This window comes from Montipora capricornis, chromosome 5, assembly GCF_036669925.1.
Source record: "Montipora capricornis isolate CH-2021 chromosome 5, ASM3666992v2, whole genome shotgun sequence".
Taxonomy (NCBI): Eukaryota; Metazoa; Cnidaria; class Anthozoa; order Scleractinia; family Acroporidae; genus Montipora; species Montipora capricornis.
The window spans coordinates 27,139,478-27,149,577 of NC_090887.1; the positions used below are offsets into that span (position 1 = coordinate 27,139,478).

Genomic DNA, 10,100 nt, shown 5'->3' on the forward strand with positions numbered 1-10,100 from the left:
AATGAAAAAAATCACCGTCCGCAAGCAAACGAGATACAAACGAGTAAAGTTGTTGAAAATCAGGAAAAATTAGGGACTTACAAGATCAGCATTTACGCATTTGTTAGCCTCTCATTCGAGTCCGTGCGCGAGTGGAGCTACAGGCCAACACAAACGAATTTAAGTTACCATTAAACCGTGTGTTGAATGTTCGTAGTTTTCGTGAATAGGAGATGTCTATTTAAATTCCATATATATATATAGGAATTAGAAGAAAGGTGAGCGGAATTATCGACATTTGCTTATTTCTGGTGACCCATTTTGAATCATAGCTGACGCGAGCAGCTTTACAATTGCGTGTGTGGCCTATGCGCGCACACTCAGCTGAAAACCCTTTCGAGCCTTTTTTGCCTCCTGTTTTTACGATCGTCTGCGATAAGACCGACGCAGACAGCTTCAGATGGTCGCAGACCGTTGCATTCTCGCTCCTATATTCCATCGTTTCTCTTAGCCAGCGGGGCCTGGAGACAAGATTTCGGGGACCTCCGGAGTTGATGATGTATGAAGTCTTGAAATGTCCACGATCATAGTGTACACAATTTCTTTTTGCTTTTGTTCATTTGATGAACACGTTTTCAACGAGGCTGCAGCCCCATATCACGAAGCATTACACAAGAGCGGTTAATGAGTCCCTAAGGGTCAGTGACATAAAAAAGGGTGGAAAGCCGCGGCGGATATTCGCATGCCCAGGAGAGGGGCATGGGCAACTGAGGGTAATGATGATTACTCCTCCCCTCACCCTTTGCAAGGCTTGTGAAACTAGAAAAGGAGGAACACAAATTCTCCTTTTATCTACTTATTTTTTAAATCAATTATAATTATTATGTTAATCGCTCTCTTTTGGCAAAATTTGGGTGGCAGGGAAGGCAGAGCCTATGCCCCCTAGGGTAGCGGTGTCCCTAGGAGGACCCTCTAGAGTAGCGGTGTCTCTAGAGGCAACCCTACATTAGAATGTAACATAGGGTGGACCAGAAGAGGGGTGCCCTTCTGGAAGGAGAATAGGTCAGATGGTTGTGAGTTGTACCATCTTGGAGTAAGCAATCCGGACCTATTGCCAAGGAGGGCTGTCCCACCTACTGTGGAGTAAAGTGCAGCCCAGGGTGCACTTCCCTGCCACCAATAAGTAAGTAAGAAATGTAAAAGGACACATGTTGAGTTTTCTAAATTTAGCTAATTTTGTTTTTTTTTTTAAGTTAACGGTGGTAACATGCGGAATAATATAATGTACATAACGAACGATGAGACAAAATACCCAAACTAAAATAAAATAGATGAGAATAGTATAATAAAAGAATTTGCATGACAAAGCACAGCCATGGTAATTAAAGGAGACAAAGCTTCCAGTTGGGTGAAATTGTGGGAAAAATGCGATCTTAAAGAGTGCAACTCAAGGTACTTGCTGGAAGAGCAAAGCTGAAATGTGGCTGACTAATGGTATGGGGGTTTACATAAGGTGAAACAGCTGAGAATCGTATGATGTTGTGGAAAATTACTGGAAGCTTTGGCAACCGCTTTAACATTGTAAAAGTGAAAGTACTTTGACCTAAACAATGAGCGTTTGACTACTGGACAAGCCTTGATTGCAAGGGTGAGGAGAGTAGAGTACACTAGGGACAGTTGAGGAATAAATAGTACTCCCTTAGGGCTCATTAACCCCAGTTAAGAGCTTAAACTTATAATTAATGAGTCCCTAAGGGTCAGTGACATAAAAAAGGGTGGAAAGCCGCGGGGGATATTCGCATGCCCAGGAGAGGGGCATGGGCAACTGAGGGTAATGATGATTACTCCTCCCCTCACCCTTTGCAAGGCTTGTGAAACTAGAAAAGGAGGAACACAAATTCTCCTTTTATCTAATTATCTTTTAAATCAATTATAATACTTATGTTAATCGCTATCTTTTGGTAAAATTTGGGTGGCAGGGAAGGCAGAGCCTATGCCCCCTAGGGTAGCGGTGTCCCTAGGAGCACCCTCTAGAGTAGCGGTGTCTCTAGAGGCAAACCTACGTTAGAATGTAACATAGGGTGGACCAGAAGTGGGGTGCCCTTCTGGAAGGAGAATAGGTCAGATGGTGAGTTGTACCATCTTGGAGTAAGCGATCCGGACCTGCTGCCAAGGAGGGCTGTCCCACCTACTGTGCGGTAAAGTGCAGCCCAGGGTGCACTTCCCTGCCACGATTGTGTGAGCCAAAAGTATTCTGGTCAAGAATGGGGGAACAAAATCACCCCACAGTAAATTGTGTGGACGTTGGCTGGAATACCAACTGCCACATGTAGAAGAAATAGTATACGATAAAGGCATGCATAGCCCACAGGGGGAGCAAAAAACCCCTTTCGTCTCGTTTGGTTTGCGCGTGTATTGTAACATGCAGGGCTAGGGGAATAGCTTTTAGGGAACCAGGTCTAGCTTCTGATGCCACCCAAGAATAATGTTACTGTTTCAATTAGGAAGAGACATATTGAAGAGTAACCTACAATAATTATTATTACTTCAGTTCATTGTCAGTTGTTTAGGGATAGCCAGCAGTGTCTCTTGAGGAGTTCTTATGTAACGTTCGTCGCAGTTAGAAGACCAGCGGCCCAATACCTTGATTAACCAGGCAGGAATCCGTGCAGCAGCCGCAGTAGTTGCAGCACCAATACGGAAGCTATGTGAGAAATAGTGTTGAGGTTGTATGCCGCATTGCTGCATGACATCACGGAGTTCATGAGTAAGAGAAGTACGGGTGAGCCACTTGCCGCTGGTGAAGGTGAACAGGGGGCCTGCTGATGATGGTTGGCATTGGAACACGTAGTCTTTCATAGCCATAACGGCACAGATGGAGGTAGTGGACCTTGCTAGGGTTAGGGTGCAACCATTGCGGAAGGGATCTGTTTTTGACCGTTTAATCTTGACTAGCATGTAGTCGGGAGATTCAACGTGAGGGATAAAGGTGACATCCTTAAAGCAGAGGTGAGTTGCGGGGTCGAAGACGTGGTCATTACAGGTAAATTCGCTTGAACGTAAAAAACCGAAAAAGGGTAAGGTGAAGGCTGCCCAGAGCATAATGTGATTGAGGTCACAAGTCAAGTGCGGTCGGAAAAAGTTGAAAATAGACTGCAGGATTTGGATTGTAATTGGATAGCGATCTAATTTAACGGGGATTTGGGAACGTTTGATCCCATTAAGGACCTTTTGGAGTCGTGTGTAGCCTATGGAGGTCTTGAACGGCAAACAGGTAAAGCTTAATGGTATTGTAGGAAACTGTTTTGGCTAAATGGGAGACAAAATAAATCAGAGTAATTTCAGATGCGGGGAGAAGGGGCGTAGAGGGGCTAATTAACCTGTGCATGAGGCAAAAGGAAATGAAATGGTTTTGACCGACACTATAAGAACGTTTAGTAGCTGGAGCAAGGGACGCACCAAGGTAGTGGGAAACGGAGGCTGTTAAATTGACGTCGCTGATAGAGGGATGGCGCAGGGCGAGGGTGAGGCATTGGGAGCCAGGTGGCGGAAGCGGTCCATCTGAAAACGGGACAAAGAGTCAGCTATTGAATTATCTAGCCCAGGGATATGCCTAGCGGTGAAGGAAAAGTTGTGTTCTAAGGTAAGAATCGTGATGACCCGTACGAGGTCCATGATCCTAGGGGACTTGGAGCTTTTGGAGTTGATGACGGAGACAACTGGCAGGTTGTCGCACCACATACAAATATGTTTGCCTGACCACGAAGGGCCCCAGAGGTAGCAGGCGATGTAAATTGCAAACAGTTTCTGCCAGTCAATGCTGATACCCATGGTGGGGTTAAGGAGGTGTTGAGAGAGCCAAGGGGCCTGAAACCATTCCCCATTGAGATAGCCACCATACCCATGGGACCCAGAGGCGTCCGTAAATAATTGCAGGTCAGGTGAGGAGTCACCCCCTAAGAAAAGACTTACTCCATTCCAATGGTTAAGGTAGGTTAACCACATTTGCGGAATTCCCCGTTCAGTTTAATGTGCCAGCGGGAGTTAGTGATGCCCTTTGTTAAACTAATTATTCTTTGCAGAAAAGCCCGGCCCGGGGCAACAACCCTGCAGGCAAACTGTAGGGTACCAATCAGGGACTGGAGCTCCTTCAGAGTGGCAGATTTACGGTGTAACCACTGTTGAAGGGCTTGTTTAGCACGGATTAGTTTGTCCAAGGGAAGACGAGCTTCCATTCTAGTAGAGTCAAGGAGAATACCCATAAATTCTAAGGAGGTGGCAGGAGCAAAAGTTTTGCCAAGGGGCGACAGGGATGTTGAGTTCGGTGAAAAGACAAAGGATTTTGCAAAGTGCTGTAAGGCAGTCCGACCTAGGGGGGGTGGTGACGAAGAAAAAGTCATCCAGAATGTGGATCACGCTAGGGATACCTAGCTTATTTTTAATTATCCATTCAATCATGCAGGAAAATTGGTCAAAAAGATAGGGTGCAGATCGCAATTGAAAGGGGAGCACTGTATCGAAGAAATACAGGCTGTTCCATTTCATGCCGAGGAGCTCCCAGTCGGATGGGTGCACTGGGATATTGTGGAAGGCTGACTTGATGTCCAACTTGGACATGAGGCACCCTTGACCAATCTTCTGAACGATAGAAATGGCAGTATCTATGGTAATGTAGTGTAAGGAGTAGTCGGTTGGGCTAATGTGGGAATTAACGCTAGTGGTTTGATGTTTGGGAAAGGAAAGGTGAAAAATAGTTCTCCACTCGGTGGAGTGCTTTTTTGGAACAACCCCAATGGGATATAATAAACCTGAAAATTGGGAAAAGTGGGAGAAACGACTGGGCCAGCAGTGTGACCGAGCCGTAACTCTTTCAGGAGATTGGTGCTTATGATGTGTGGATTTTGCTTAGCGGAAATGAGGTTGGGGTATTCCCTAGGGACCCGAGGACCCTGGAAACCAATTTTAAAACCCTGGGAGAGGCCGGTGAGGACAGCATCGACAGATGCCCGGTCAGGGTGATCATGCAGATAAAGGGCAAGTTGGGGAAAGTCAATAGGGGTGGGAGGGGACAGCTTAGAAAGGTATTCAATGGTGTCTTCGGGTGGAATGGCTTGAGCGGCTAGTCTTTGACTGTATGGGTCCAGAGCTTGAGGAGTCAGGGCGGTCCTTTCCTGGGTGGGCTGCAGTGCATCCCGGCTTGTTGCATTGGTGAGTGTAGGGGCAGGGGGTGCGGGCGCAGGGGACCCCTTTGTTGAAGTTGAAGCAGAGGTCACCACCCTTGGAGCCTGAAGGGTCTGTATACCTGGGGGAAAGGGGGCAGGAATCGGTTACGTGATCCGAGCTGCTGCAGGCCTTACAAGCTATGGCTTTGGGGACACCGGTAAAGGTGTCTAGGTACAACTGAACATCCCTCTGGCCCCAGTTAATGGAGAGGTTGTGAGAGGCTCTTCGGCGAAATTCCATATCATACAAATACCACGCCATACCGGTGAACTTACGGGCTGACTCACGTATCAGTTGCTGGTAGGCGAATAATTCCACCCCCTGGGACGGGTAGGAGGAGAGGAGTACAGACGAGTAAATGGCAAAAGCGTCGAGCCATCGGTCGATCCCAGTAATTTTGGGGCGCTTAGCCTGGGATGGGAGGGGTATAGTAAGGCCCTCGTTTCCTACTTGTAGTTTAAGCTGGGAGGTCGCGGTAACGTGGTCTCGTAGTAGAGACAAAAAAGGAAGAAGGCTAGCAAGGTCCACGTAGTCATCGTTTGTTATGGCTGTGATGCAGCTGTTGGAGAGATGGCTGGCGATAGATGGGACTCTGTAGTTGGTATGCAGGAGGGCTGCTTCTTCCGGTGTGCCAAGATTCAAAACTTGCTGAGGGGAGGACAGCGAGAAATCCACAGAGGACGGAGGCTGTTGTTGGCCGCCATTGCGGACCGATAGGTGAGAGGGATCTGGTGCGAGGCTGGTAACGCCTGACAGTTGTTGCTGAGCAGTTGAAACAGCGCCAGATGAGCTCGATGGCGAGTTGCTCGCGGAGTTAAAGGTTGCCAATTTTTGCCCCACGATAGAGGCAATCATGGAGGCCAACTGCTGATCCGGCATGATCGCGGGGGCGGTAGATGTTGGTGTGGAGGCCTGAGAATCATTCTCTTGGAGGCGAGCGATGAGCTGCTGCCGTGGCCCTGATTGTACCAGGTGGCGCTGGGACGAAAGTAAACGTAGCGTTTCGGTTGGCATTGCTGCTTACTGCGTCGTTTGTACTGCATCTGCAGAGTTAGCGCGGGCATTTGACTGAGCCGACGTAGGCGGAACCGTAGTGTGTTGGCTGCCTCGAGATTTACGTTGTTTCGGCATGATATATGTGCACGTAGGGAAAAATGCGATCTTAAGAGGCCCTGACAGAGAAAGCGTGTCAGACCCTGGAAATGGGGGTTGGCCAAATTCATTGAAACTTGGTGATGACATTGACCTTGATGAGTTATTTCTAAATCCGGTTCTATTTGTCTTCACTCTTTTTTCGTTTCAATGTTTTAGGGGGGTCCCATTTTGGAGTCTCAGAGTACAAAAAAAACACCTATTTGAGAGTTGACTTCCAAGTCCCATTACGATAAAAGCAGAAAGTTCAAAGAAAATCTAATTGTATAGGATGTTTCTACTAAAAACATACTTTTATATCGTTTATGGCTTTGGGGTATATTATTATTGGGATGAGATAGGCATGGCACTGAATGTATGCAAATTTCGACCCCCCTGAAAATACGAAAAATAGGCCAAATTCAAGAAATCATAATTTTTACCTGTAATCCTATTAAGAAAGAAGACACACGTCATAAGTTACCTAAGGGAATCTTCAATCCAAAACAGGATAGAAAAATTTGGGTCAGTAAGCTTTGCTGTTTTCCCGGCATCATTATTACGCAACACTTTTGCAAAATGACCTCATTTGCATAAACAAAATTTTGACTCAAAAATCACTGCTAAATCAGTTTTTTCCCTAGTCTGGCTACCTTTTTAGGCTCTGAAAATAGTCTACTAGTTTACGACTAGTTTAAGGGAAAAATTGCGCCGTGAGTTATAAAATTACTCCTGGCTAATCAATATTTTGGATTTCAAGGTAGCTAGAAAAGTTCCTAGCACTTCCCAGCACTTATACTTTGGTGGGTTAATACTGTAAAGAGCCGAATGAAACAACAATTTTCCTCACAAAACACACGCACGGCTTTTATTCACTCTCCTGCTTTCTGACTCCTCTGAGACAAGAGATCTTATTACAACCACGTGGTAATTTCACAACCCATAATGTAACAACATTCGTTCCGTCACAATACTGCCTCTCTTTATCAGTTGATGCAATAAAAATTGTATCAAAGGAATGCCCAATTGTTGAACAAGTTGTGGTCAATCTCTTTACATAAAAGGGTTACCATAGCAACAGTATAACCTGTTAAAACACCCTTAATTTTAGCTTTAAGTGCTTACAACTCAAAAACGAGCTGACCCTCATTGTTTATCACCGAATTGTGATCAACACATTATGCTACAACTTTCTGGAAAGCTTAAAAATGTTCCCTCACAGGGGTCAGAGCTACCTTAAATTTTCCAAATTTAAATTGCCACTGTGCCATTTTGATAGAATATCTTTAAACTTTGCAGAAAGTTGTATCTTTGCGTGTTGATCAAAATTCGATACTAGAAAATTAAGGTCACCAAGCTGGTTTTTTAGTTACAAGCACTTAAAGCCAACATTAAGGGTGTTCAGTTTTAACAGCTGAACTGTCGCTATGGTAACCTGTTATGACAATGGATTAAAGGAATAACAATGGTTTCAGCATTGTAGTAAAGACGTTTGTCATATATGTACGTTATGGGACACCAAGTGTTGCTATATTTCTAAGCATCTATGATCACAAAATAGAAAACTCGATTGCTTTATTGTACCTTATATATAAAGACAACATATTACGTTCGCAGACTTAACTTCTTCTGTCTTTAATAAAGGTTAAATATTTTGTTTGGTCTCATACCCTGGATACCAGCAGCAACTCAATGATCATCGCAAAGACAGCTGCATGAAGTAACGAGCTCTTGGAGTGCTTGAATAAAAGTTGCCTTTCGTGAGAGCGGGCCCTTCAAAGCGACGTTAAATTGGTTACACATCGACCTTAAGTCACTTATTTTCAGCTTCGTCAAAAATTGTTCAAATCTACCCTGATGGTAAAGCTGACACAGGTTAACGTCTTCATATTCGACTGGGTGACCAAGGCCGACCTCTCTGTTTACTTGCTGCTCCAAATTTTGCAAGAATACTTCCCTTCCTAGGGCCAAATCTTAATCGTGATCTTGTTTCTTGCCGATTTCTTGCCCTCTTTGTCTTGCAGCTAGTCGAGAGAAAAATCCTTTGACTGTTTGCGTCTCGAGCCATTCGTTTCTCTTAAAGTTCTTAGGGTTAGGGTTAGGGTTTTAATTTCTTCAGCAATTTCTGTTGGGTTAGCTTTTTGCTTCCCATCTTTGTTGCCCTCATCGAAAACATTCGTCAAGAATTCCTTGACTGCTGGCGAGATTCTAACATTGGCTTTTGTCTTTTTTAGAGCCCATCCTAGTTGTGCCTCACCAGGGGTTCCTTGAAGACCCCCAGCAATTGCTGCATCGGATTGGTAATCAGGGCAGATAGGTTTTTGGCTCTGACCCTTTACAGACGTGACAATTGACGCCCATTGTCGGCAGATTGTGTCATACACGGATTCTTTCTCTTGTAGCAGGACATGACGCCCGGTATCCATGTGATCATCATTCTCTTGTAGCGTGCTAAACGTTTGGATGCATGCTGGCTCCATGCAAGGGAACGTGGCGACCGGGTTAAGAGGATCTTTAGTTCCAGCCCCTGCCTGTCTTCTCTGCGTTGTAATAATGGATTCTTGTGACCATTCACCCACTCTCCTCAGCCCTGAAGTATCTTGTGTATACATAAAACTTGAATTAGGTATCTTTTGACCTGCCCCAATGCCATAGGCTTGCCAGACTGTGATAATGTCTCTCTCAAAGGAGAAGTTGTTGTACTTTGTGATATTTGGAATCTTGTTAGAAGCAACTTTTGTAGACATCTGAGAGGGATCTACTGTGCACACTGCTACTCGAGTTCCTGTGATGCTGGGGGGTGATTCAAGTGCATTCTTTACATCTTGGGCTGTCTGTATGTCGTTATTCTCTGCCACATAATTTCTGAGACGCTGCTTGCACGGAGCTATTCGTCGGTCACATAGGTCTTTGCCCGCCTGTGGATCAGAAAAATCGTACCTCACAACCTCTATTCCACTACGCTTACTGGTGGAATGTATTGTGGACAACAGGGCGGAATTGTGATAGCATTCTGCATTGTCACTTCTTAGTATTGCTCTTTTCACGGAAGGATGCGTTTCTTTGACGGTGCTTAGAACCTCTTCAAGAATGCAAGAAACAGAAAACCAATCCTGTTTACAACTGTCAAATACGGCTATGTAAGCGTGGATTTGGTATTCGCATTCTGTTGGCTTGCAATCGGGGTGGTCAGATGAATGAACAACTGCTGAAAAATGCCAATTCATTCCTCTCTTGCCAAAAAACTCTGACTGTGTTTCTCTGTATTTCATAGGAAGAAGCTTCATGGCCCAGTCATTGATGACTAAAATGGTTTCACTATTCAGAGCATTCAAAGCATCCTGTCTTGCGTTATCTTGCTGAAATATTCGAAGCAAATGGGATTTCCACGCCTCAATTTCTGTTACGGCATGTTCCCATTCCCACCTTGCTCTTTCCCTTTGCTCTTCTGTCAAACTTATGTCGTTGTTCTCCACTTTCTCTTTAATGCTATTCAGGATTTCTTTAATGCTTTGGCATTGTAAACATACCAGGTCGTGCTCATGGTTGCAAGGGCTGCAAAACTGGTCTTGGCCAGGATCTGATAGGGCAAACTGGATGCAGTGATCAGGACAATGTTCATCGGGACCCAAATTACATTTATAATCACATTTAAGGTATTTCTTTCCTGCTCTTAGTCGTTGGGCAGTTTCTCTTCCCCAAGTAGCTCCTGCACCATTAGTTGCTAGCGTTTCAGCAAGCGTCTCTAGTGTTTCAAAGGCCTCAAT

The 10,100-nt window shown here is 45.0% G+C and overlaps 1 protein-coding gene and 2 pseudogenes across 1 annotated transcript; all 3 read right to left on the reverse strand.

Moving 5' to 3' along the window:
* Positions 1-2,526: 2,526 nt before the first annotated feature.
* Positions 2,527-3,367, reverse strand: LOC138048613 (integrase/recombinase xerD homolog; annotated as a pseudogene).
* A 95-nt stretch (positions 3,368-3,462) lies between these two features.
* On the reverse strand, positions 3,463-4,214 carry LOC138050202 (uncharacterized; annotated as a pseudogene).
* Positions 4,215-8,357: 4,143 nt separating this feature from the next.
* On the reverse strand, positions 8,358-9,646 carry LOC138048614 (uncharacterized). Its single transcript, XM_068894778.1, has one exon. It carries the CDS (start codon positions 9,618-9,620, stop codon positions 8,358-8,360), a length of 1,263 nt encoding a protein of 420 aa, XP_068750879.1. The 5' UTR covers positions 9,621-9,646.
* Positions 9,647-10,100: the final 454 nt, after the last annotated feature.